This window comes from Melopsittacus undulatus, chromosome 2, assembly GCF_012275295.1.
Source record: "Melopsittacus undulatus isolate bMelUnd1 chromosome 2, bMelUnd1.mat.Z, whole genome shotgun sequence".
NCBI lineage: Eukaryota > Metazoa > Chordata > Aves > Psittaciformes > Psittaculidae > Melopsittacus > Melopsittacus undulatus.
This window is the reverse complement of record NC_047528.1, coordinates 83,659,613-83,681,295: the sequence shown is the minus strand read 5'-3', so window position 1 is coordinate 83,681,295 and position 21,683 is coordinate 83,659,613. Positions and strand designations below refer to the sequence as shown.

The following is a 21,683-nucleotide window of genomic DNA, read 5'->3' as shown; positions in this document are numbered from 1 at the left end:
AATTGTAACATCTGTTCAAATCAGTTTTAAAAATGAAGTTTTTCTCTGTTTCCAAATTTTAAAATGAATAGTTTTATTAGCTGTTTAATGAAATATGGGGGATTTAAAACCATTTTGTTGAGAGAAATTGCTGCTTACTCACTCAGTTAAACAACCACTTAAACATGTTTGCTGTCAATCCTGTTTTCAGAAACTTTGTGGAAATGTAATGTCTTACTGCATTTCTCTGTCTCTTAGGTTTGATTCAGATACAACAGAGCTCCACAGCTGGATGACCCGGTCAGAAGCAGTGCTTCAGAGTCCCGAGTTTGCAATGTATCGAAAAGAAGGCAATCTCTCAGATCTCAGAGAAAGACTCAATGTAGGAGAAAGTATTCATATATATGTCTGTCAGTTTTGTATTAGCTCGTCAAAGTGCTTTCAAAGTACAAGTTTAAATGATTTCACGTATAGACTGGCAAGCATTGATTGTCCATATGTCTGAGAGAAATTTAGAAGAGCTCAATATTTCTGTGAATTTCAGATTTTGGCACCAAAATTGCTACACAGGCTGTCTGAATACAAACATTTTTTTTATTTTTTTTTAATTCCTATATACTCGTATTTAATTAAGATATTCTATATTTATGAAAGCCTTTACCATTAAAGTGGTAAAGTCGAATCAAAGCCTACGTGTTACTTCTTAAATATGCATTATCATTCTATACCAACAGCTTAATTTGACAATATACATGGATAAATTGAAAGATGTAAAAAGTGCCTACTTTTAGTGCGTGCTAAACAAAATCTGTACCTTATTCTTTTAAAATGTATCTGAAAATCACCAGTCTCCACATTTATTTATTTTTTTAATAATTTTTTTTAATTGTACTGCCATTCTTAAACCAAATGTGATGCTTTTTTACTTTTGACAAAAGGAATGATTCTGGGCTGCTTAATGAGTAGCTGTGTTTGTGCATATGTTTCACATACTCTGAGTTTAGCCCTTGGAAACTATACTATTACAAATTTTCTTCCATATTTAACATGTATAGATAGATGCAAAAATGCCCGTCTTTTCTACGTAAGGGAAAGGTAGTTCTTTTTATTATTAGCTTTTGTAATATCATAGTATATCACGGGACTTCACTAAAATATATGGTGATGCATACTCCTAGCACTCAAACAGATGGAACAGGGTTACTGTATAAGAGTCTTGCTGCTGTTTTTTCTTACTGTTTGCTTGTCCATGAGAAATCAGTTATGATAAGACTGAGAAGCACTGAATTTAGTGACTGTAAATATATGTTAAAAAAAAAAGTCATAGCTTTCTTACAATAATTTTAATTTGTTAATGTAATAATATTATTCCTAGTACATATGAATTAGAACATAAAATGCTGAATGTAGTTCATGGCAACACCTCATGCTATGTCAAATATACACAAATTTCTATATATAAAAATGTATGTAAAATGTATCAAATATACAGAAAAGATTTAATGGTTTCAACTGCTTCCATACTGAGGTAATGGGATTTAATCTAATACATGTATAAATATACAGCTAATTTTTGGAATGCTTTAATCTTCATTGTGGGTAAAATTTAAAAAAGGAACAAAGGGGCAAAAAAACCCAAAACAAACAAAAAAAAGAAAATGCTCTAGTCTCCCCTTCATATATTCCCATTTTGAGGAGCATAATTTCAAGGACTGCAAATTAGCTCATCTTGGTCTACATATTATGCTGGATTTCATGGAGTATTGCTGCTTTTAGAATAAATATTTAATTGAAAAAATCAAGTTACATGTAGAAATTTGTAGATGTTTTAAAGGAGAAAACATTCTGATTACGTGTTTTATTTTGATAGAAGAACTATGAAAGATGTCACTTAGAAGTACTACATTGTTCAGTGTTGAATGGTTTTCAGTTAAAGGAAGTCTTTGGGTCATGCTTCTCAAAAAAGCAAAAAATCACTTTTTTTTTAATGCCAGATTTTAAAGCTTGCTCTGACCTCGCTTTTTGAGGTCTAGTTTCTGTCTCCATCTGTAAGGCTAGTAGTCACGGCAGGAAGTACTGTCTAGTTCTTTGATTTGAGCAGTTTGTGTTGCTTGTTAACACTTTTTGTTCCTAATTTGCTCAAAATTAGCCTCAAATCAATGGAAAAGGTAGTGTGGGTTTTAATATATTATAGTCTCTAGTAAAGTTGTAGAAAGCACATAAAAAAAGTTGAAATACTAAGAAGGAAGATATTTGTTAGTGATAATGGAAAAAGATTGTGTTGTACTCACATACATAGTTAAATCCCTGTGTTATACATGCTTGAATGCAACTACAGGCACATGTATGCAGAAGTCCCATCTTGCCCTTATATATAGAACTATCATTTAGTTTCTCCCTATATAATTAAATATATATAACTATATATGTGTATATATATATATATATGTATGAGTGTAGCACAGAATACCTGTGCTTGTCTGATGTCAGACCTACCATTTGTTGCCCATCGTGATAGGTGCCTAGTTCTAGGGTCTTTTCCTAATGACTTTCTTTTCAGCTGTTCTTTTGAGGACAAGTTACTAGTTAGATGATTTTCTTTTTTTTGTGGCAGCTTCCTCCTATTCATCATTTTTCTTGAATAAGAGGTCACTTCTGTATGATATAGTGGCAGTACATCTGCTGTGTGATGGAGGGATGCTGACTTCAGTAATGACAGCCACAAGGAAATCTGTTTTGCCATCGCTAATGATTCATCAAGTTCAAAACCTGTTCCTATCCCAGCTCAGAAGAGCCTTGAGGAGACAGAACCTAAAGCAGGCTGTATGAAATGCACTGACTTTACTAAGCTGTCTGCTCTTCAGAAACTGGCAGGCGATTAGCCTTATTTTTAAGGCTAATGTATTATGTAGATTGAATATATTAGATATGCACATAAAGCCCATTTCTATGTCTGGGAAGAAGCAAAAACATTTATAGCCCTTCCGTGTTATAAAAGAAAAATACTTGTCTTACCTGGCCAGAGAGACTGGATGCCATAAGTATAGAAGTTTCATTGTGAAACAGCCATACTACTCCTAAATAATGAAGACATCCAAACATTAATGCTGTTAATATTGTTACACTGCATTACATTTTTAACATTTTCCAATTATTACATATTCTTTATTGTTACTTTTCTAAAGCCATGATGAGCTTTCAGTATTGCAAATTCAAATATATAAAGGTTCAGCTACAAAATATTAAAACTTTTTAGATAGAAAATCCTGCTTTATAATAAATCAGCTTGGACACTAATCCCAGAATAAAACGGGAATAAAACTCCTTGAAAGGAATATTGGTTAGCCAAGAAGCACCACCTAGAAATTCAGAATCCAAGGTAAGCAGGCAAGGAACAGATATAAAGGAAAATGTCAGAGATCCTAGACAATTAAATTTGTTCTCTTGCCCTTCTCAAAAGTTCCATTCTTATTTGTTCTGGTTTACTGACCTTTTTCAGACATGCTTTGTTGGGCCTGGATATTTGAAAGCTGAATCACTCTCAGAGCCAATGATGAAAATGTTGCCATCTCCTGCCCTAAGGGGTAATTGATCAGAGTCAGAGGAGGTCAGGGAGTATTGCTACCGTGAATCCTTTCACAGAGCTCTCAAAGTAGGGTGTTAACTTGATATTAATAACATCCAAATACCATTCAATACTCTGACCATTAGTGTTTTCTAGGTTGTGAAGTCATTGACTGCCAATCTCAGGGTCAGATAAAATGCTTATCATTGTGAAACCAGCCTCCTCACCTTCAGGTGATATTTAGCTAAAGATGAATTTTTAGTGTTATTCAATCAGTTAAAACTAGGATACTACATATTTGCATTGCCAGTTGCAAATAATTCAGAAGAGAATTCCTGATTTGAAAGCCAACTGTAAAATTAACTGCTTTTTTTTTTTCCCTCATTTTGGTGGGTTTTTTGTTTGTTTGTTTTGGGGTTTTTTTTTGCATTGTTTTTATTTTTTTTTCCTGAAAAAATCTTTTCAGAAAACAGAGCAAAAAAGTGGAAACATATATTTGAAAATATTTTGAAGTTGCTCTGTCACTACCACAATTTTTCATAAAAAAAAAAGGGGGGGGGTTGATTACAATGTACTGAATCTAAGACTTTCAAAACTTCACAAACTTCTACAAACTTAACCAGCCTATTTCTGTCACGAGGGAACCTGAATGGTTCCCTTCAGTGAAGGAAAAAATTAACAAAATGGAGCCAAAGAGATAAATGAGGGGTGGTTCCAGGGCTTCTACACCCTTCTTCCCACCCTTCTACACGTTGTTTTTCCCATGGAAGCACTTTACATGTGCTTACGGGAAGAAATCCTTCTTAGAAGCTTAAAAATCCCAGACATTTTGCAGGTTTGGCAAACAATGACAGTATGTAGAACAATGGCAGGACACTGGTTAGTGCTAGGAGTAGCTAGGGTGAACGTCCTCCTTTCTCCCCAGATAAGGTAATTTGTCTTTCTGTGTGGAACAAAACGACAGTTTTTTCTACTCTGGCTAATGGTGTGCTTTCTGTGTGTAAATGTATGTATTCCTGTAATGAGTGTTAGAAGTTCATTTTTATCGTGTATTCAGGTTGCATAAAAATGAGTGGAGAAAAGTGATTGACAGAAAGTTTTGTATGTACCAAATTTTCATGTTTATTTAAGGACTATACAAATACTTTTTAAATTTTCTGTCAGGACCCGGAAACTGTAATCTTTCAGGAGAGAAGCAGATATTTCTCCACATTTTTTTGCGTATATGGTGTATTACTGTACACTGAAAGGTTCACTGCCACAGACTTTGATGTAATATCACTTTTTATATTTCTAAAACCTAATTTTTAGTATATTTTAAGTTTCTATAATGATTCATTTGTGCTCACTACAGTTACAGTCATGATAATTATGCATCTGGCACTGCAGACAAGTAGAATTATTTTCAGTATATTTTAGTGTTTTAATGATTCCTTTGAGTTCTCTGTAGTTAGATTCATGCTAATCATACCTGGCATTATAGACAGAGTAGTATTAATTAGGATTCTGTAAGAAATTTTGGAACTCTGCAGAGAATTACTATTTCTTTTTTAATTTGGAAAATATTTAAATTGTATAGTGGAATGGTAGAAGATTTTATTGACCTACAAAACCTATAAATAATTAATAAAGTAATCTTTAACTCGTTGGGGTTAAACTTTGTAATCTTTCAGTGATAACATAGGTATATATCAAAGATAGGTTAATAAAATCCAATATATTTCCATCCTTCATTCTTCTCTAAATATCCTTTCTTTATATATTGTATTTATACAAAATTTCATTAGTAACACTGTTTGATAGCATCTTGGGGTTATTGCTAGAAATCCTTCTGTTTAATAATTTCTATATGCACAAATGCAGGGCAGTTTTAAGTAAGCTGTGGAAATGTGTGAATTTAACTAAAAATCTCTCTTTAAAGTTCTGAACATCTCCTTATCTGGGAAAATCTTCTGTGGAGCTGATGCTTCTTAAACTGCAAATGTTTTAAGCATCACACTTTAAAATATATTTTCACAGAGTTTATTCAAAAGTGTTTATATTAATTCCTCCTAATTCTATGATTCTATGAAATGTAAGCGTATCAAGTTATTCTACTAAATGCATTGTTAGCCACCCACTGAGGTTTCTTTCCAATTGCAAGAAACTTTTTCCCCTGAAGAGTCAAATCACACAGAAGATACCTTTGCTGTGGCAATAAACAAGGTGATCAGGAAGCCTAGTGGGGTCAGCCAAACTGAGACACTGCAGCCAGGACTGTGTTATCTTTTCGTACATGTCATATAGGATTTGCAGTGGCATATCCTTTAATATGTATGCATCTGCTGCAGTGAAGTGAAGACCTCTGATTTATGGGAAACTCTGCTACTCAAGGTCTCTGGGGGTTTTACAGTCTTAATTTTGGTGTCAGACTTGGCTATGGCCCTGTGCTTCTTTGGGGTTCTGATTTAGAGCTTCTAAATTACACCTAAACTAAATCAGTTTAAAACCAATCGAGTGACTTCATGATGTTAACTATAAGACAGCACTGAGGGGCTGTCAGATCTAAAATGGTTTTATTTCCATGTGTAATGCTATCAACCCAAAATTAATTAAAATCTTTGACTTATACTATATCCTGAAACTTCGTAAGATAGGTTTACCAGCCATTACCAGCTAACCTGAGTGCTAGCCTGAATGGGTGAGAAATTTTTGAATGCAGAAAGGTGAATTCAGAGTATTAGGTACAATACATAACTAGAAGCCCGTGTTCATTCTGCAGTTAACTCTCTTACTTAGTAGCTCATATATGTATATGTGCTATTTATGTTCATACAGATGTTAGATATCTACTTTAATATCCATTTTGCAGGGTTTGGTTTGTTTCTCTTTTTAAACAAGAGAGTAATATAATCAAACAAATGGTATATAGGTTCAATGCTGAAGTACTCTATGAACCCTTGTAATATGGTTAGCATGCTCAATTCTTGCTGTTACCATGAGAAATAAGCAAATCTGTTCTTCTACAAAGAATTTCTGTCAATTTTTTTTTTGTTCTAGAATAGCTTTATGTGTCTTTGAATAACTCTTAGTTTATATGTCTTTTATTTGTCTGTAAAATACTGATCTATATAATTTCTCAAATCAGTTCTGTTGTGTCAGTATATGTATTTGACTTTATGACTAGGTCCTTGATGGTATGCAGTACATTCTGGTTTCATCGCAAACTGGGAGGCTGGCAGGGCAGTATGACAGGTTAAATGGTCTCAAGAAAGCAGAAGACATCCCTGAGATTAATTATTTTCTTCTTCAAAATCCCTCTTTTGAAATACCTTTCCTGTCATGCTGCAGGCGATCCAGTGGGAAAAGCCTGAGAAGTACCGAAAACTGCAAGATGCCAGCAGATCAGCTGAGGCCCTCGTGGAACAGATGGTGAATGGTAATTACATGGGAGTTGATTTAGATAATCTTCTTAGGGATTTGATAAATGCACAGGTTCATATTTATCACAATAATTATATTAGCAAATACTGTCTAAATGGAACAGTAAAGTAATATTGCCTTATAGTTCTTTTATTATTTCTGAATGTTAAATATGTTAATTCGAAAAGAGAAAAGGAAAAAAAAAAACCTTAGCGCTTCCGTACCATGAAAAGAAACGTGTGTATAACTTGCTCACAATAATGAACTGTATATTAACAATCTGTTCTGCTCAGAGACTTAAGTTGTAATCTTATTTTCTGAGTATGCTAATCTTTTGAAGGTACATTAACTCATCTGAGTTTAGAAAGCCCTGAAGGCATTGCTCTGGACAGTCTAAAAAAGGGGCTTTCTGACATACAATATACAATGTACGTTTTGTAATAAACATATTGCTCTAATGCTCTGTATCATAGAAAATATAACATTTGATTGGGCTTTGGAAGATATTTTTGGCATTTGGTTTTCAATGATAATAAATGTCAAAGCTTATACAATTTAAAGAGAAAATAGTTGTAAGTTTTTATTTTTATTACCGATTTAAAAAAAAAAAAACAAACCAAACTCTGTTGTGTCTTTCTTTTGAACTTTTAAAACTTTCAAGGGAAAAAGAAAAAATAAAGGTAGATGAAAGTAAAATTATGATTGTCATGCCATTGTCCTTGCTATTTAAGAATATCTAACTTTGCACTAAAATATTCAGCATGGGCTGACGTCCATCATATGATTATCAGAAATTTAGATTTTGAATACACTAAGCTTGATAACATATATCAATTATTATAATGAAGAACCAAAAATTTAATTGTTAAAAATTAAATACTTTGAATTTGATGCACTAACTGGCCAGGCTGAAAAAAAAAAAAAAGAAAAAGAAAAACAGAATCCTAAGATTAAATTGTTTAAGTATGAAGGTGCAATATTTTTAAAGTTACCACATTTAATGTGTGGGCTCTATTTAATTATCATTACTGTAACAACTTTCACAAAGGTTCCCTCCCCAGGCTCAGTGAGTAGACTGAAGGGGGTCTGGTATCATCTGCACACACTTTGAAATCATTTTGTCAGTTTTCCATGGCTTGACCATGTGAAAAATTCTGACAATTTTTTTATGCTTCCTGCCTGAAAGAACTGGTTATACAGAATATTTAAGGCAACACTTGAAATTTGTCTGCTGCCACGTCAAGGTGGCTTAGTTTTGGCATAATCTGTCTGCAGCACATTTAGTTGTACCCCACCCTTCCTTTGGCCAAGTGCAGACTTGAACCTCAAGAATTCAAGATTCAGTTTCTTCAGGTTATATATTATTTTTAGGTGATTGATTTCAGTTTTAGTTGCAGAACTCACTGTCTCCTTATATATTAGTTTCCTGGTACTGTACAACCTACCTTGTCTAGTATTGAGTAGATTAATATTTCATCTTAAATATGCTCATGTAGTTTTAATTCAAGGTGCTCTTGTTTTTTATCCTTTAGTCCATGGGCCCATGCTTATTCATGGTTTATAGGTGTTGTGATCTCAGCTGTGGCTAGATGTGCATATAAATATTTCCAATATCTCCCAGATCACACCTTTTTTTTTAGAAAGTACATCTTCCTTTTGGGCTGCAAGTACAAGACGGTCTAGCTATCAACTTCTCAGAGCTCTGTATCATGCCATATACTGTAGCAGCCTTGGTAGGAAGGGTATTCTAGGCAAGGATGATAGCTGCTGCCTGTGCAAATGAAGATCCTTTTTTGTCATGGCTTTAGGGAAGAAACAGTTCCTTTAAAAAGAGAAACAGTTACTGCGGACTTGAAAACTAAAATGTTTATGGGACTTTCAGCTACTCCACTGTTGCAAAGGCAATTTGAAGAATAGTGTATGAAATAGTTAAATAATGCAGTAGTCACTACCAGGTGGGATTGGTAGAGAGTAGAATCTCAAAGTATAATAAATTTACACAGTTATGTATTTTCCATAGTAATTCAGCTAAGTTTAGTCTTTGTGTGTCTTCTGGTAATAAATGTGGGACATACAGTTGTTTCCTCTGTTTTTGGCACGGGGGGTGGGGAGGGGTGTGGATTCCTGATTCATTAAGAACAATAGGAAAGGATATAGCATAGGAGAGTTTTGCTGAATGAAAAAAAAAAAAAAAACAGAGAGGTTGACCATGCCTACTTACCTTCCTCTTCTAATGCTGGAACTCTTTTCCATAACACAAAAGGAGCTGCAATTAATGTGCTTTTATGCGTGTCTGGGGGGCATACAGTTTATACTCTAGTGGAGAGATGTGCTATGTTGTCCTGAATGAAAAGTCTTTTCAACTCCCGTAGTTTAGAAATCCCAAATTATGATGCTCCTATCATTGTTCTGTGTGGTACTTCCTTTAGGGAAACTAGCCAGTGATACAGTTGAGGACTGTCATACATCTGTAGTTTAATCTGTAATTAAAAACTACACAAGGCAAACACATTTAAGGGATAGATCACTTGAGAAGTAAAGTGATGACATTTTTAACTGTATTGTTATTTTTTTACTTATTTTGTACCAATTAGATCTGGACTAATAATGATTAAACTCCTAAGATTTCAATTATGCTATCACTAAATTCTTGGCTTTACTTATATATAGAATGTGCTTTCTCTTTGCTTGTAAACAAGATTCTGAATGTAGGAGATGAAATGCATAAATAGATGAACACCTCTGCTTGATTATAAGAGTAAATTCAGGATGGTGGTGAATTTCATTGTTGTAGCATTCATATTTCTTTTCCTGGTTCTATTTTTACAGTGATGGGAGAGGAGAATAAAAAAATAAGATCAAATTCTCAAGATAATTAGATTGGTTTATTTAGGGTTTTATTTATTTATTCCTTGGCACATAGGAAAATATTCTGAGGAAATGTATTTATACAGGGCACTATTCTTGCCTTATGTAGATGCTTTCAACTGTTGTCAGCAAAAATATTTTGCACTAGAAAGAACTGCCATACAGTGTAGGTGTGTTTTAAAGCAGTGACTCTGGACATTGCAATTTGAAGGACATTTCCCATCACAGAGGAAATAAGTTATACTTTTGGTGGGTGATTCTTTATCCAGCCACTCATCTACACGGGCTGTGCTCTGCCTTTCTTTGTCTATGGTTTTTTAAAATCTGATGATTACAATCAATGCAAACTTACCTCTTCTGTTTATCAATGTTTCTAGGAAAAAAATCTGTTTTATTTTTCTTTTCTACATTCTACTCTAAAACAGAATAAGAAATCTGTTGATGTGTGAGTGAAGCAGTTTAGCAGTTTGAGTGGACACTTGACCATTATAGTACTTCAAAATAAAATAAATAGGGCATCAAAATGAATGCTCAGGGAATTTTGGTAGGCAGCATTAAAGTGCATACAAATGAATGTGATGTGATAAACCATGTGATTGTTAAGTGCCACTGTTCTGTGGAAGAAATGTATTATCTTGTGAGTTACTATTTCATATACGTTTATAAGTCAAAAGCTATAAAACCACAGATAGTACGACATTATTCTATCACAGAACCATAACAAATGATAAATGCATTTAATAAAATATACTTCATATTAAGTAGCAATTCCAAAGTACTTGCATATAAGGTGCTGCACAATTAAAAATATTCACACAATTTGTTATGCGCAGTACACAAGGTAATAAAATTAATGGATGCACTTCAGTTGATGATCTGCTTCCTCTGTGTACAGTGTATTTATTCACTGATTTTATCAGAAGCTTGTAGAATATGAAATATGAAAAGATTATAAAACATTATTTCTAAAATATTGTTTTAGTGGAGAATGGGGTTTTCATTGTTTCTTCTCCTGTTTGTTAACTTTTGGTATGTCTTGCCACTATGAGTGAAACAGAATAAGGGGATTGATGTTAAGAATGAAAAGTTGCAAAGGATAGTGAAGAAACCAGTACTTACCATGAAAGTAAGTTTCAAATTCTTGATTTTTCAGCAATTTAATTAGCAGATAAAAACATTAAAATTATGCAGACATAGCATCAGCTACTCAAACAACTATTAATTTTTCTATGAGATTGAGGATTAGCTTTCTTCAAAATAAGACATAATTCTACCAAATTTACCCAAATGATTTCATGTGAAAATAATGACCATTTTCTTACATCTTTCTGGAAATTATGTATCAACATCTGATGGGCAACTTTGAGTTATCTAAGCGGATTATGAATTAAGAGAGTTTTGAAAATGCATCCTGTCGAGATTTTCAGATTTTTCTTCCTTTCAGTATGATATGGTGCTGCCTAATGGAGGTACACCTCTTCAATTTTTCACCAAACATATCTCTGCACACTCCAATCTTGTACTGTGCAGTTTAGTTACATGAAGAGAGAAGCATTTCTTCATTCAACTGTGCACATGTGGAATCAGAGAATTATAGAAAGGTTAGGGCTGGAAAGGACCTTAAGATCATTAGTTCCAGCTCACCTGCCATGGGCAGGGTTACCTCATTTAGATTCTAAGTTTAGATATTAAGGAAAAGAATTAAGAAAAATTGAATTGCTTATTTTCATGTATAGAAATGTTAAGAGGGACATATGAGTGAAAATAAGAGGAACTGATGAATCTAAATACAGTCCTCTCTGACTCCTTAAAGAAAATAATGTAATGAAAACGATAATTACATAAGAAAAATCAATGACTTTCCTTCCCCTGATAATCATAATCTTGCCTAAGGGTACTTTGGAATCTGTGGCAGCTAAAGAGAGAGGAAAGGAGGAATAAATAAAAGTAATATTTTTGTATCTACTCTCCCAAACTCATAGGCAATATTTTCTAGGTTCAGAGGTAAGTGTGAGCACAGTGGCAGATATCTGCTCTCTGTAATAAACATACAGCACTTTTACAATCAAAGCCATATCGGGACAGAAGCAATTGTTGAAATACAGCATCGTTAAAGGCTTATCTTCTGTACATGTGTTTGTTCTTGCTGTCAGTAAGATTCAGGACCTTGTGTGACTTGTCAGCTTTGATTGGTTATATTCAGATGTGCTATGCTGTTCAGGTTTATGCTGCCTCTTCACATATTTCTATATGTTTATTAGACATTACATGTTAACAAAATGTAGTTATATATACCACATCTCCAGATGGAAACACATGAACACAAAAGACAAGGTCACTGTTGGATTTTATTAAGATATGTCAAAGTACTGTTTACCTGTTTATGCTTAAAGGTTCATTTTATCCTCTCGCTCAGCCTTTATAATGTGCTATCCAGGTTCTGGAGTATAATGTACATATAGTTACTCCAGTCACCACAGCTGCCATTATCTCTCAGTACTACTGGGCTTCCTATCTTCCTACTTTTTTGCCTGTATTTTTTTTAAATTATGTACAATTTTCTTGCCTAGCGTAACACCCCAGAAACAGAGAATGTTCAGGGAACTGCTATCAGATACTGCACAGTCTGTTTCCAAGTGACTCTGGATGGAGTAGTCCTGAGCTGAATCCAGAACAGGATTCACTAGAGAACTATGGTACTCCACAACAGACATGATCCGAGGTTATAATTTAGTGCAGTTTACCATATAGCATGTATTATAGTCTTTCCTTAGAAATTTTTATTGCAGTAAATTTTCAGTAATTTTTTTTTCTTTTTTTTTTAAAACTTTATTTAAGGCTTTTAGCAGTTATCGGGACTCCATTTCCTGTGTTATACCTTCAACAATTGCACCTGAACTTTACCATTATTCTACCTGATAAAGTTATCTTAATTTAGATTGGGAGCGCAGGTTGCAAACAAGATGAACTACAATGACAGTGTATCATAAAATCGTAACACTGAAAGCTTTTGTCACATTTGCTTTTAAACTTGTTTTTAAGAAATAGAAAACTAGTGTATGTCTAAGTGATGATGTTGTTAAAAATGTTCTTAAGCATATAGGATTACTCAGTGGATTGAGAAGATTATTAATTTTAAAGTCAATATCGGTCTTATTGCTATGAGTTTCATTACATGCCATGACAGAAAAATAAACGAGATGCTTAAGTTAATATTATTTTGAACTCAACCTGAGTTCAAGTTTCAGAATAACTATAAATGATGTTATTCTAAAACCTTTGCTCGTCTTTGATATGTATTGCCTTTCTTTCTTCACAGAATATATATAGCACTTTTACCTTTAATAGTTCTAGATGATTGCCTTGTCTGTAATAATTGAAGTCAGTTTTCTTTTATGAACTTTAATTCAAGCATGATTATTGAACTATAGACAGGAACAGGCAAACTATAGCAGAGAAATCAAACCCTGTCTGAAAATAATCATAGAGTTGTCAGCTATGGTTTCTTGGCTCTCAGTCTTTGCTTAATATCTGTTAATGGACATTGTTTGGCATATGGGACTGGCCTAAATGGAGGTTTGATCTGATCATGTATTTATTCCCAAATGCTTATAATATTTCTAAAATAATGTGTAAAACAAAACTTAAGGATTGGATTATCAGAAACTTCAAAATAACTGTGAAATATAGTTCCCATTCATTTAAATTGTTTTTTTATTAAAAACCCCAACATTCTTGTACAGTACAGACATAGTTTCTAAAATCCAGCTGTCAGGCATTTTCTTATTTCTTACAGCAGTTTTAATTAGCTTTATGTATTGTATCTCTACTTTCTGCTTTATTCCCATTCTTGTACTTTAAAGCACTTTATAATTCATTCCCATAGCAACAAAAGTACCCTGGCAGCAACTTAAAATATTTTTCAAATGCTTTCTCCACTAATGTGTAACATCTGTGTGTTCAGGACTGTTATTCGATGATAAATCATTAACGGGATTTATGAACTCTCAAATACAGAAATTGAATTGTTAAATTATGTTACTTTTTTTTCTTTTCTTTGTGACTTATTTAAGTGTCTTCCTCACTTGTTTTCTTTCTAGAGGGTCTAAATGCTGACAACATTAGACAAGCATCAGAGCAGCTGAAGAGCCGCTGGATTGAGTTCTGTCAGTTGCTGAGTGAAAGACTGGCATGGTTGGAGTGCCAAAATAACATCATTGACTTCTACTCCCAGCTGCGGCAACTGGAACAGACAGCAGTTACTGCAGAAAGCTGGCTGAAAGCACAACCCACACCAGCAACAGATCCTGCTACAGTAAAAACTCAGCTGGAAAAATGCAAGGTTAGAGATCCTTCTCCAAGCTCTTCATTATATTGTACTTCATAGGTGTTACAACAGTGGGCCACATTATGATCTACTTTATTTCAATCTAAAAGTGGAAAATGGATTCTTTATCTTTCCAGGGTAATTATTGAAAATATTTATTTAAGGAAAGGAAAGACTGGTAAAGAAATAAAGAAGCAATAGGACATAGCATATGGGTATTTAAAAGCCTGCACCAAATATGTATTTATTAAGATACTTAGATATCTAAAGCCAGGGAACTATGTTTGTAAATTCTTTTTTGCTTTTTTTTTTTTTCCTGTAAGAATCTGTCTTTGGATCTTCATTAAAAAGCTGTTACTCATCACCTCTGTCATCAGGATCTGGGCCACAAAATTGTCTTCAGTAAAGTCCAAAATTATGCCATATCAGACCATTTTACTTGTTACCCTGCTATTTAATGCAAGGTGGATACTGTAGTTAAGTGGAGGAATATTCTTCTGTCATCAGATGACAGAAATAGAGTAGCTGTACAAAAAACGTCACACCAATTCATTGATTATTCTCTCTAAGTTTTTCTGCTGCATCATCATAGAAATTTCCTTACCTCTCTTACTGTAGACAGTTCTGTAGGTGTGGATTATTTATAAGCTAATATTGTTTGACAGGAATCTATTGAGATGTAGTAACAAATTATAAATTGCATGAGATACTTGTAGTAGTCTGACTTTATGAAATCTCTGGCTGCAGAGCTGAAGCTGAAAACCATGTTTGAAACCCAAATTCAGATCTATGCTACTACTTCTGTTTTCAGGTATTTCTGAGCTGGCATTATGCTTACAGGAGTTCCCTGTTTTCTTGTGGAAAACTTGCCTTAAGAGTACCTCTACAATGATCTGTACATTTGGCTTACTTTCCTTGCTTCTTTTTACACAGTGTGTACAAGGTCTCCTGAAGGTATAATAGCAGTTTCATTGTTCTCTAGAGCTTCCTAAGAAGGGAAGTGGAAAAGGAGGTGCTGATCTCTTCTCCTTGGTATCCAGTGACAGAACACATGGGAATGGACCAGGGGAGGTTTAGACTGAACATTAGGAAGCATTTATTTAGCAAGAGGGTGGTCAAACACTGGAACAGGCTTTCTAGAGAGGTGGTTGATGCCCCAAGCCTGTCAGTGTTTAAGAGGCATTCAGACAATGACCTTAACATCATGCTTTAACTTCTGGTCAGACTTGAATTGTTCAGGCAGTTGATGATCCTTGTAGGTCCCTTCCAACTGAAATATATCTTCTCTCTTCTCTCTCCCATCTGCCTTCTCTTCATATTCTTGTCTCTTGTCTCTTCTGTCTTACAAGAAGCATGCAATTTTAGTGTACAATCTGTCTTGCTTTCTTTGCATCTTACACTACTAACATGATAGTGTTATGTGAAAGTGACTGTAAACAATGGTATCAATCAACAATCATATTTGGAGCAGAGTAACTGCTTTGTGAGAAAATATTAAAAATGTTTACTTTGTTCTTACTGTAACTGATGTAGTTGGAAGCAAAACAGTTGTGTAATGCGCTTTAAACCAGTGGTAATTCCATGACACTAGTGATTTCATTTGTAGGACAGCTTTATCTTGGTTTTTTTTGTTTGTTCAAACGTGCAGGATGAAATCATCCGAATGTCAACTCTTCAGCCTCAAATTGAACGTCTAAAGGCTCAAAGTCAAGCACTCAAAGAGAAGGAGCACGTGCCAGTGTTTCTGGATGCTGACCTGGATGCTTTTACCAGTCATTACAAAAGAATACTTGCTGACATGCATGCCAGAGAAAAGCAGCTACAGACCAGTAAGTATTCATGACAAGAAGACAATTTGTCTGTCTAGCATGCAAAGAGTAGGTGTATATATTTTGCTTTCCTACTTTTGTATTTGCTTTTGACATGCTAAACCAGTCATACAATCTATGTGGTCTTTTTTTGCAATTGAATTAGTCTTTGATAAATTATCAGTCCTTTATATATTTTATATAAATAGGAAAACAAGATAAAGTACACTGTTCAGAAGCAAGATTATACTCAGTGTGATTCTACCATCACATCTCCTCTTGATTGCATATTTATGGACAAGATTCAGTGATATTTTTTAGCAACATAAAATGGCCTTTGTTTAGTCAGGTTATAAGACAGGCCTGTCCACCTCTGTCAGTAGAGAGGAGAGAGAGTTTTAACTGCAGAAGTGAATTTGCTCTAGATTTTCATAGAGTAGAAATTTAACTTCATAAAGCTCATCAAAAAGAGTAGATACTTTAGTAGCATCTAGTTTTTCATCATGTGGTACACTTATTCTATGCAACACATAATATATGACTGCAAGTTATAAAAATTTTCACCATATTTGTAATAAAACGCATTTTTCAAAAGAGGGAAAATGCTATACCAAAATGGAAAGTTTAATTTATTCCTTTTTAAAGAAACAGAACATGTCAGTGACTACTGTACACTTTCTGTATTTGACTATGAAATTAAAAAAAAAGTATTGTACAAAAGCTATAAACGTAATTTTTCTCAACAGCAAAAGGATTATTTGCCCCTTAAACCAGTATCTCTAAATGGCTGTACTGTTTGAAATTAGTCATAGTGCTAGCTCTTTATAGTATTCATTCTAAATTCTTTCACAGAAAGCTTTGGATTTTTTTTTCAACACTGCATTATTACAATGCTGTAGTTATTTTATATGTGCACACACATGGAAACTGAAGAGGTGATGATGCATAGAAGAGCTAAAGTAATAAAATGCAAATGTGTCATAGCAAGTGATGAAAGAATGACCTGTAGAAATTTAGTATTAAGGACTGTAAAGTTTATTCATGCCTCTAAAGTGAACATATACAAGTAGTAAGATTTAAAAACTGTAAATGCCACAGTGTTTTATATACTGAAATTAGTTACCATTCTGCCAAGGAGAAAATATGGTAAATGCTAGCTTCTTCATGATTTCTTCTATATCTAGTTTTGTGCAATTGCTGGTTTTGCTTCACCTAGTTTTACTATACTGAGACCTCAGGAACTAACCAGTTGGTTAGTCCTGTAAGATCTGTAGTTTTCAGTGCCTCAACTGTAATGCCACAAAGCAGGCTCTTCCTGGCTGTAGCTATTCATTCCCACTTCTCTTCTGCAGTATGGTCCTCCAGGGCCCTGACCTGCAGAAGCACCTGTCTTGAGGTGGCAATGTTGACAGACCAGGGAGAGTCTCCTAAACCGCTAGAGAACAGAAGTCCTTGAATCAATATTTCATGCAGCCCTGGTCAGTTATTATTTTATGTGGCTGCCATCTATCACAGGTGCTTCATATCAAACAGTTCAACTGTCAAGATGAGACTGCTCTATCCCTTACAAATACCCATAGTGATGTTTTAGGTGAGATTATTATGGAAGTCATGATTTATCTACAGAAATTTTATACAATTTTATCATAAATGCAACTTCCTTTCATGAATCTGCTCTAGATATGAACGATCATGCTTGGAATACTGTGCTATGTCTGATCTCAATTCAGGAAAGTCTTAATGAATCAAAAAATCTGAAGCTGAAGTATAGAAAATTTGTCTCTGATTCTGAGATTCACTCCTTTCTTCAGTGACTATTTTCCTTGTTGAACAGAAGGGGAGAAGGCCATAACCCATGCCTTTATTTTAGCCTTAGTTTAACAGAAAATGTTAAAATTTTACTAGAGCATTTTAGATATTTCCATCTTTTGTGTAAATTATTTGCTATTAATTATTGCAATCCTAAAGACTGAATGGTGTTTTGCAGATCAGTGGTAGTATTCATTCCTTTTTTCTTCCTTTACAGATAATATACAAGTGCCAGAAAGAATATTTTTATTATTGTTTTTTATTCATCACTAGGTGTTTTTTATGGCAAAAGGATTTTTGATTCATCATTAGGGGTTTGGGAGGTTTGTTATTTATTTTTTTTGTTCTTTGTTTCTTTGACTTTATTTATATATATATATATGTAAATATACATATATATTATATTACTGCATTATATTTTCTGATGGATAAAGGTATTTGGCTGTTCTGTTCTCAAAGGTATTTTTTTCCCTAAAAAAATTTCTCTAGGCCTAGGAGATTGTCTCACTCAAATATTTTGTTTGGTTGGGTTTTGATGGGTTTGTTTTTTTTTTTGAAGGTGGTGGTATTGTTTTGACATTTTGTATGTTCAGGGGTACTTAGTAGTTTCCCTGCGTTGCACATAGATTTCTTAATAAAATATTATTAAAGATGAACTCAGGTTTTCGCATATGTTTTGCTTCATGATCTGATTAGCCTTTACAGTTATAAAACCTAATTTAAAGCTTATTCTAAACCCTATTAGGTTGTTTTCCACATTTGCAATATTTTTTATGAAAGAAATACACATCATAAAATATGAAGTAATAAGACCTAATTTTTCTTTGTGGAATGTCTGTATATCTGTAGGCAATTGATCCTTCTGAAGATGCTGTATCCATTATTACAACTCTTCCTTCTTCCCAGACGCATTTGGTGTATTTTCTAGAATACTGGTATATAGAAAAAATAGAGGTCAGACAGTAATGTAGCCAAGGGAGTGAAATGGCAATAATTTGAGTATGAAGAATGTGATTTCCCAAGGAAATTCTTAGTTTCATAATTACATTAGTGAAAAATGAGGGATTGAACTTTTTATTTACTTCTTTTGAAATTAACTGCGGCTGTGTCAGAGATGTTTTTAGGGAACAGCCTGCTCCACTTCCTGTTCCCTCTCAGCACTGGGAGAGCTGTTAGTGTCAGGTAAGTAAATACTCCCTGGTTTAAGCTACCTCCTAGGTGGCAGCTGATTCATTCCAGCATTCCTCTTGCTCTGTGACTGGATTAAACTCCATTAAGGTGCTTCTGCTTTTTATACTTCCTGTGGTGAACTCTTATCCAGCTATGGTCTTAGTGAGATACATGTTCTCAATTTGATAAGATGTTCTGCATAGAGGTTCTAGGGAGTGTCATTAGATTTGTCAAAAGTAACTAAAAAAAAAGCAAAAAAAAAAACTTTTGTGGCAGCTGAAATTAAGGATATCAAGATGGAAGCAGTAAAAGAAAAGTCATTATTATTTCTTTTTTTTCTGCTTCATAAATTCATGCACTGTGCTTTCTTTTCAATTTCTGATTCTATGGTTGCAGGATAAGTAATTCCCAATGGTGAAGTTATCATTGTTATCATTGTTGTTATAATTATAAATGATCAATAATTCAGGAGAAACAATGTTTCTCCTATTTATTTCAAGAAAGACTTCAGAGAGCTTTTCCCTTCTTTATCATGTCAAGATTCTTCAGAGTTTTTATTTACCCATCCCATGCTTACAGTAATTTTACATCTACATCTGCTTCTCTCTATATATAGTACATATGTATTCTACTATATGTTGTTTATACATGTATATTATATATATGTATATGTTCTTGTACGTATATTCTTCTGCATATACATTTGCTTCTCTACCTAATCCGCTACTACAGTATCTTAAAGTGGCTTACATACATGCAACTCAGTCTTGGCATAATTTTATAATACAACAAACTACAGTGTCCATAACAGTACCATGACCATTTTGAGTCTTAATCAGTCATTTGTCTGGTTTTGCTTGAACTTTGAATTGTTAAATCACTTTCATGCTTTAAGAATTTTAGAGAGGTGGGTGACAGGCAAATCTTTACGATACGTATAATAATTTTTCTCCAGTATTTTCATACTTGAGGAAGAAAAACTTCATATAAGTGTCCTATCCTGTAAATTTCATTAGTGTTTGGTTTTGATGGATAAAGTTTGCTAAACTTTATTTGAATGTCCTTTTTGAGTTGAAGATACACCACAGTTGTGTGTAAGAAAATATTTAAATAAGTAACATGCAAGCAATTTCATTTTTGTTTTGAATCCATTTCCTCTGGCAATTATTTTTATTTAAATAAAAAAGAAAAGGACAAAGCAACCTGTGAAATAAATATGTAAGAGATAATGTCTTCTGCTCTTTTCCTCTATAGTAAAAAATAAAAATTTATAAGGGTGGTAAATAAAATCTCCTAAGTAATTTTGTATCTTTAAAAGATATTTACTTGTATCTTGTAGAACTGGAGGAGGACTTCCCTTTTGTTTCTTTTAAGAACTTGATAGATAAGAGAATTGGAAGTGTAAAGCACTTGCAGAATATTGTTTGTGTATTATACAAGATTCCTTATGATTCCACTTTGAGAGTTTCTGGTGAAAGATGTGTGAGAAGGGAATCACAACTTTTATAAAGTCATCAATATAAAGACATTGATGAATAGCTTCAAGTAGTTGTATTATAAAATAAGCAAAACAAAGTTGTGGGAAGATCAGCATGGTTTTAAACTGCAGTTACTACTAAGGAGATATTTATGAGAAATACATGCAGTACAATCTAGTTCATTTATTTCAGGGAATAAGTCTTTACTAAAATGATCCCATAGATTATCATCTTTCTTCTTATTTTAAAATGATGTGATGAGCAATGGGATATTTCCTCACTGTAGGAGATAGACATTGTAGTATATCCAGTGTGATTTAATGGTTGTTGAGATAATTGTGTTCTCATTTCATTTCTGATCTGGGAAAAGAGTTTTGACTGGAAAATCTGGTCACAAAAAGGAAACTGGGAGGAAAGATTAAAAACAAAAAGTATTTTACCTATTTGGAAAACTATTTTCACATGTTTAACTATTTCTACTTATTAAAAATAAATCCCAATCATATATCTATCTGCATATTTTATTTCCAATTTAAGCACTTTCTCTAAAATAAATATACAACTGTAAATGTATTTGACTGTCAGATCTGAAGGGTTACAGTGTTAGTCACATCAAAATGCATTGCCTACAAATGGAGCAGATTAATGCAATATTTTCCTATTATGGATGGGAACTGTATTCTGATATTTCACAGTAATGTATTTGTATTTTCCCTCTGTGATATTTTGTTGCAGTTCTGTCTTTGCCCTAGTTTATCCATAGCTGGGGTTGCAGATGTGCTCTGTCTTTCTGACTACCAATTCAAATTTTGATATAATGTAGCAGAATCCATATTAATACACTATGCTCAGCATGCAGACATTAATCCACAAACATGAAAATTATGACATGTTGTCAATCTTAAAAAAAGAAAAAAACAAATCCAGAAACAAACCAACACCCACCCCCCAACCAAGAAAAAAGCCAAACCTAACAAGCCCCAGAACTCCAGCTAGGAAAAGGACACTGAAAAGTACTATTTCAGTACTTGATCTGGAACATTGAAATAAGAAAGCTATAATTTCTCTCAAAAGTTCTTTCTAAATGGAATACTTAATAACCAAACTGGAAAGGTGCTAGCTTGATTAAATGAACATCTGTGATTTTACTTGAAGTCGTACTTAGTCCTTCAACTAGCAGAGAACATAACTCATTAAAATTGAATGAAACAATTTTATAGACATATAGGAACAGCCTCATGCTCGCAGAACCTTGTCCTCATGAGGGACTTCAACCA

General features: G+C 33.6%; 1 protein-coding gene across 3 annotated transcripts in view; it reads left to right on the top strand.

Annotated features, from left to right (window-relative positions):
• DMD (dystrophin) overlaps positions 1 to 21,683 on the top strand; it is a 1,017,291-nt gene that overhangs the window by 318,602 nt on the left and 677,006 nt on the right. For all 3 annotated transcript variants that reach the window (XM_034074486.1, XM_034074485.1, XM_034074487.1), the window contains 4 exons: positions 238 to 361; positions 6,875 to 6,962; positions 13,915 to 14,156; positions 15,790 to 15,970. In XM_034074486.1, coding sequence (XP_033930377.1) covers positions 238 to 361; positions 6,875 to 6,962; positions 13,915 to 14,156; positions 15,790 to 15,970 — 635 coding nt within the window. The remainder of the gene's footprint in view (positions 1 to 237; positions 362 to 6,874; positions 6,963 to 13,914; positions 14,157 to 15,789; positions 15,971 to 21,683) is intronic.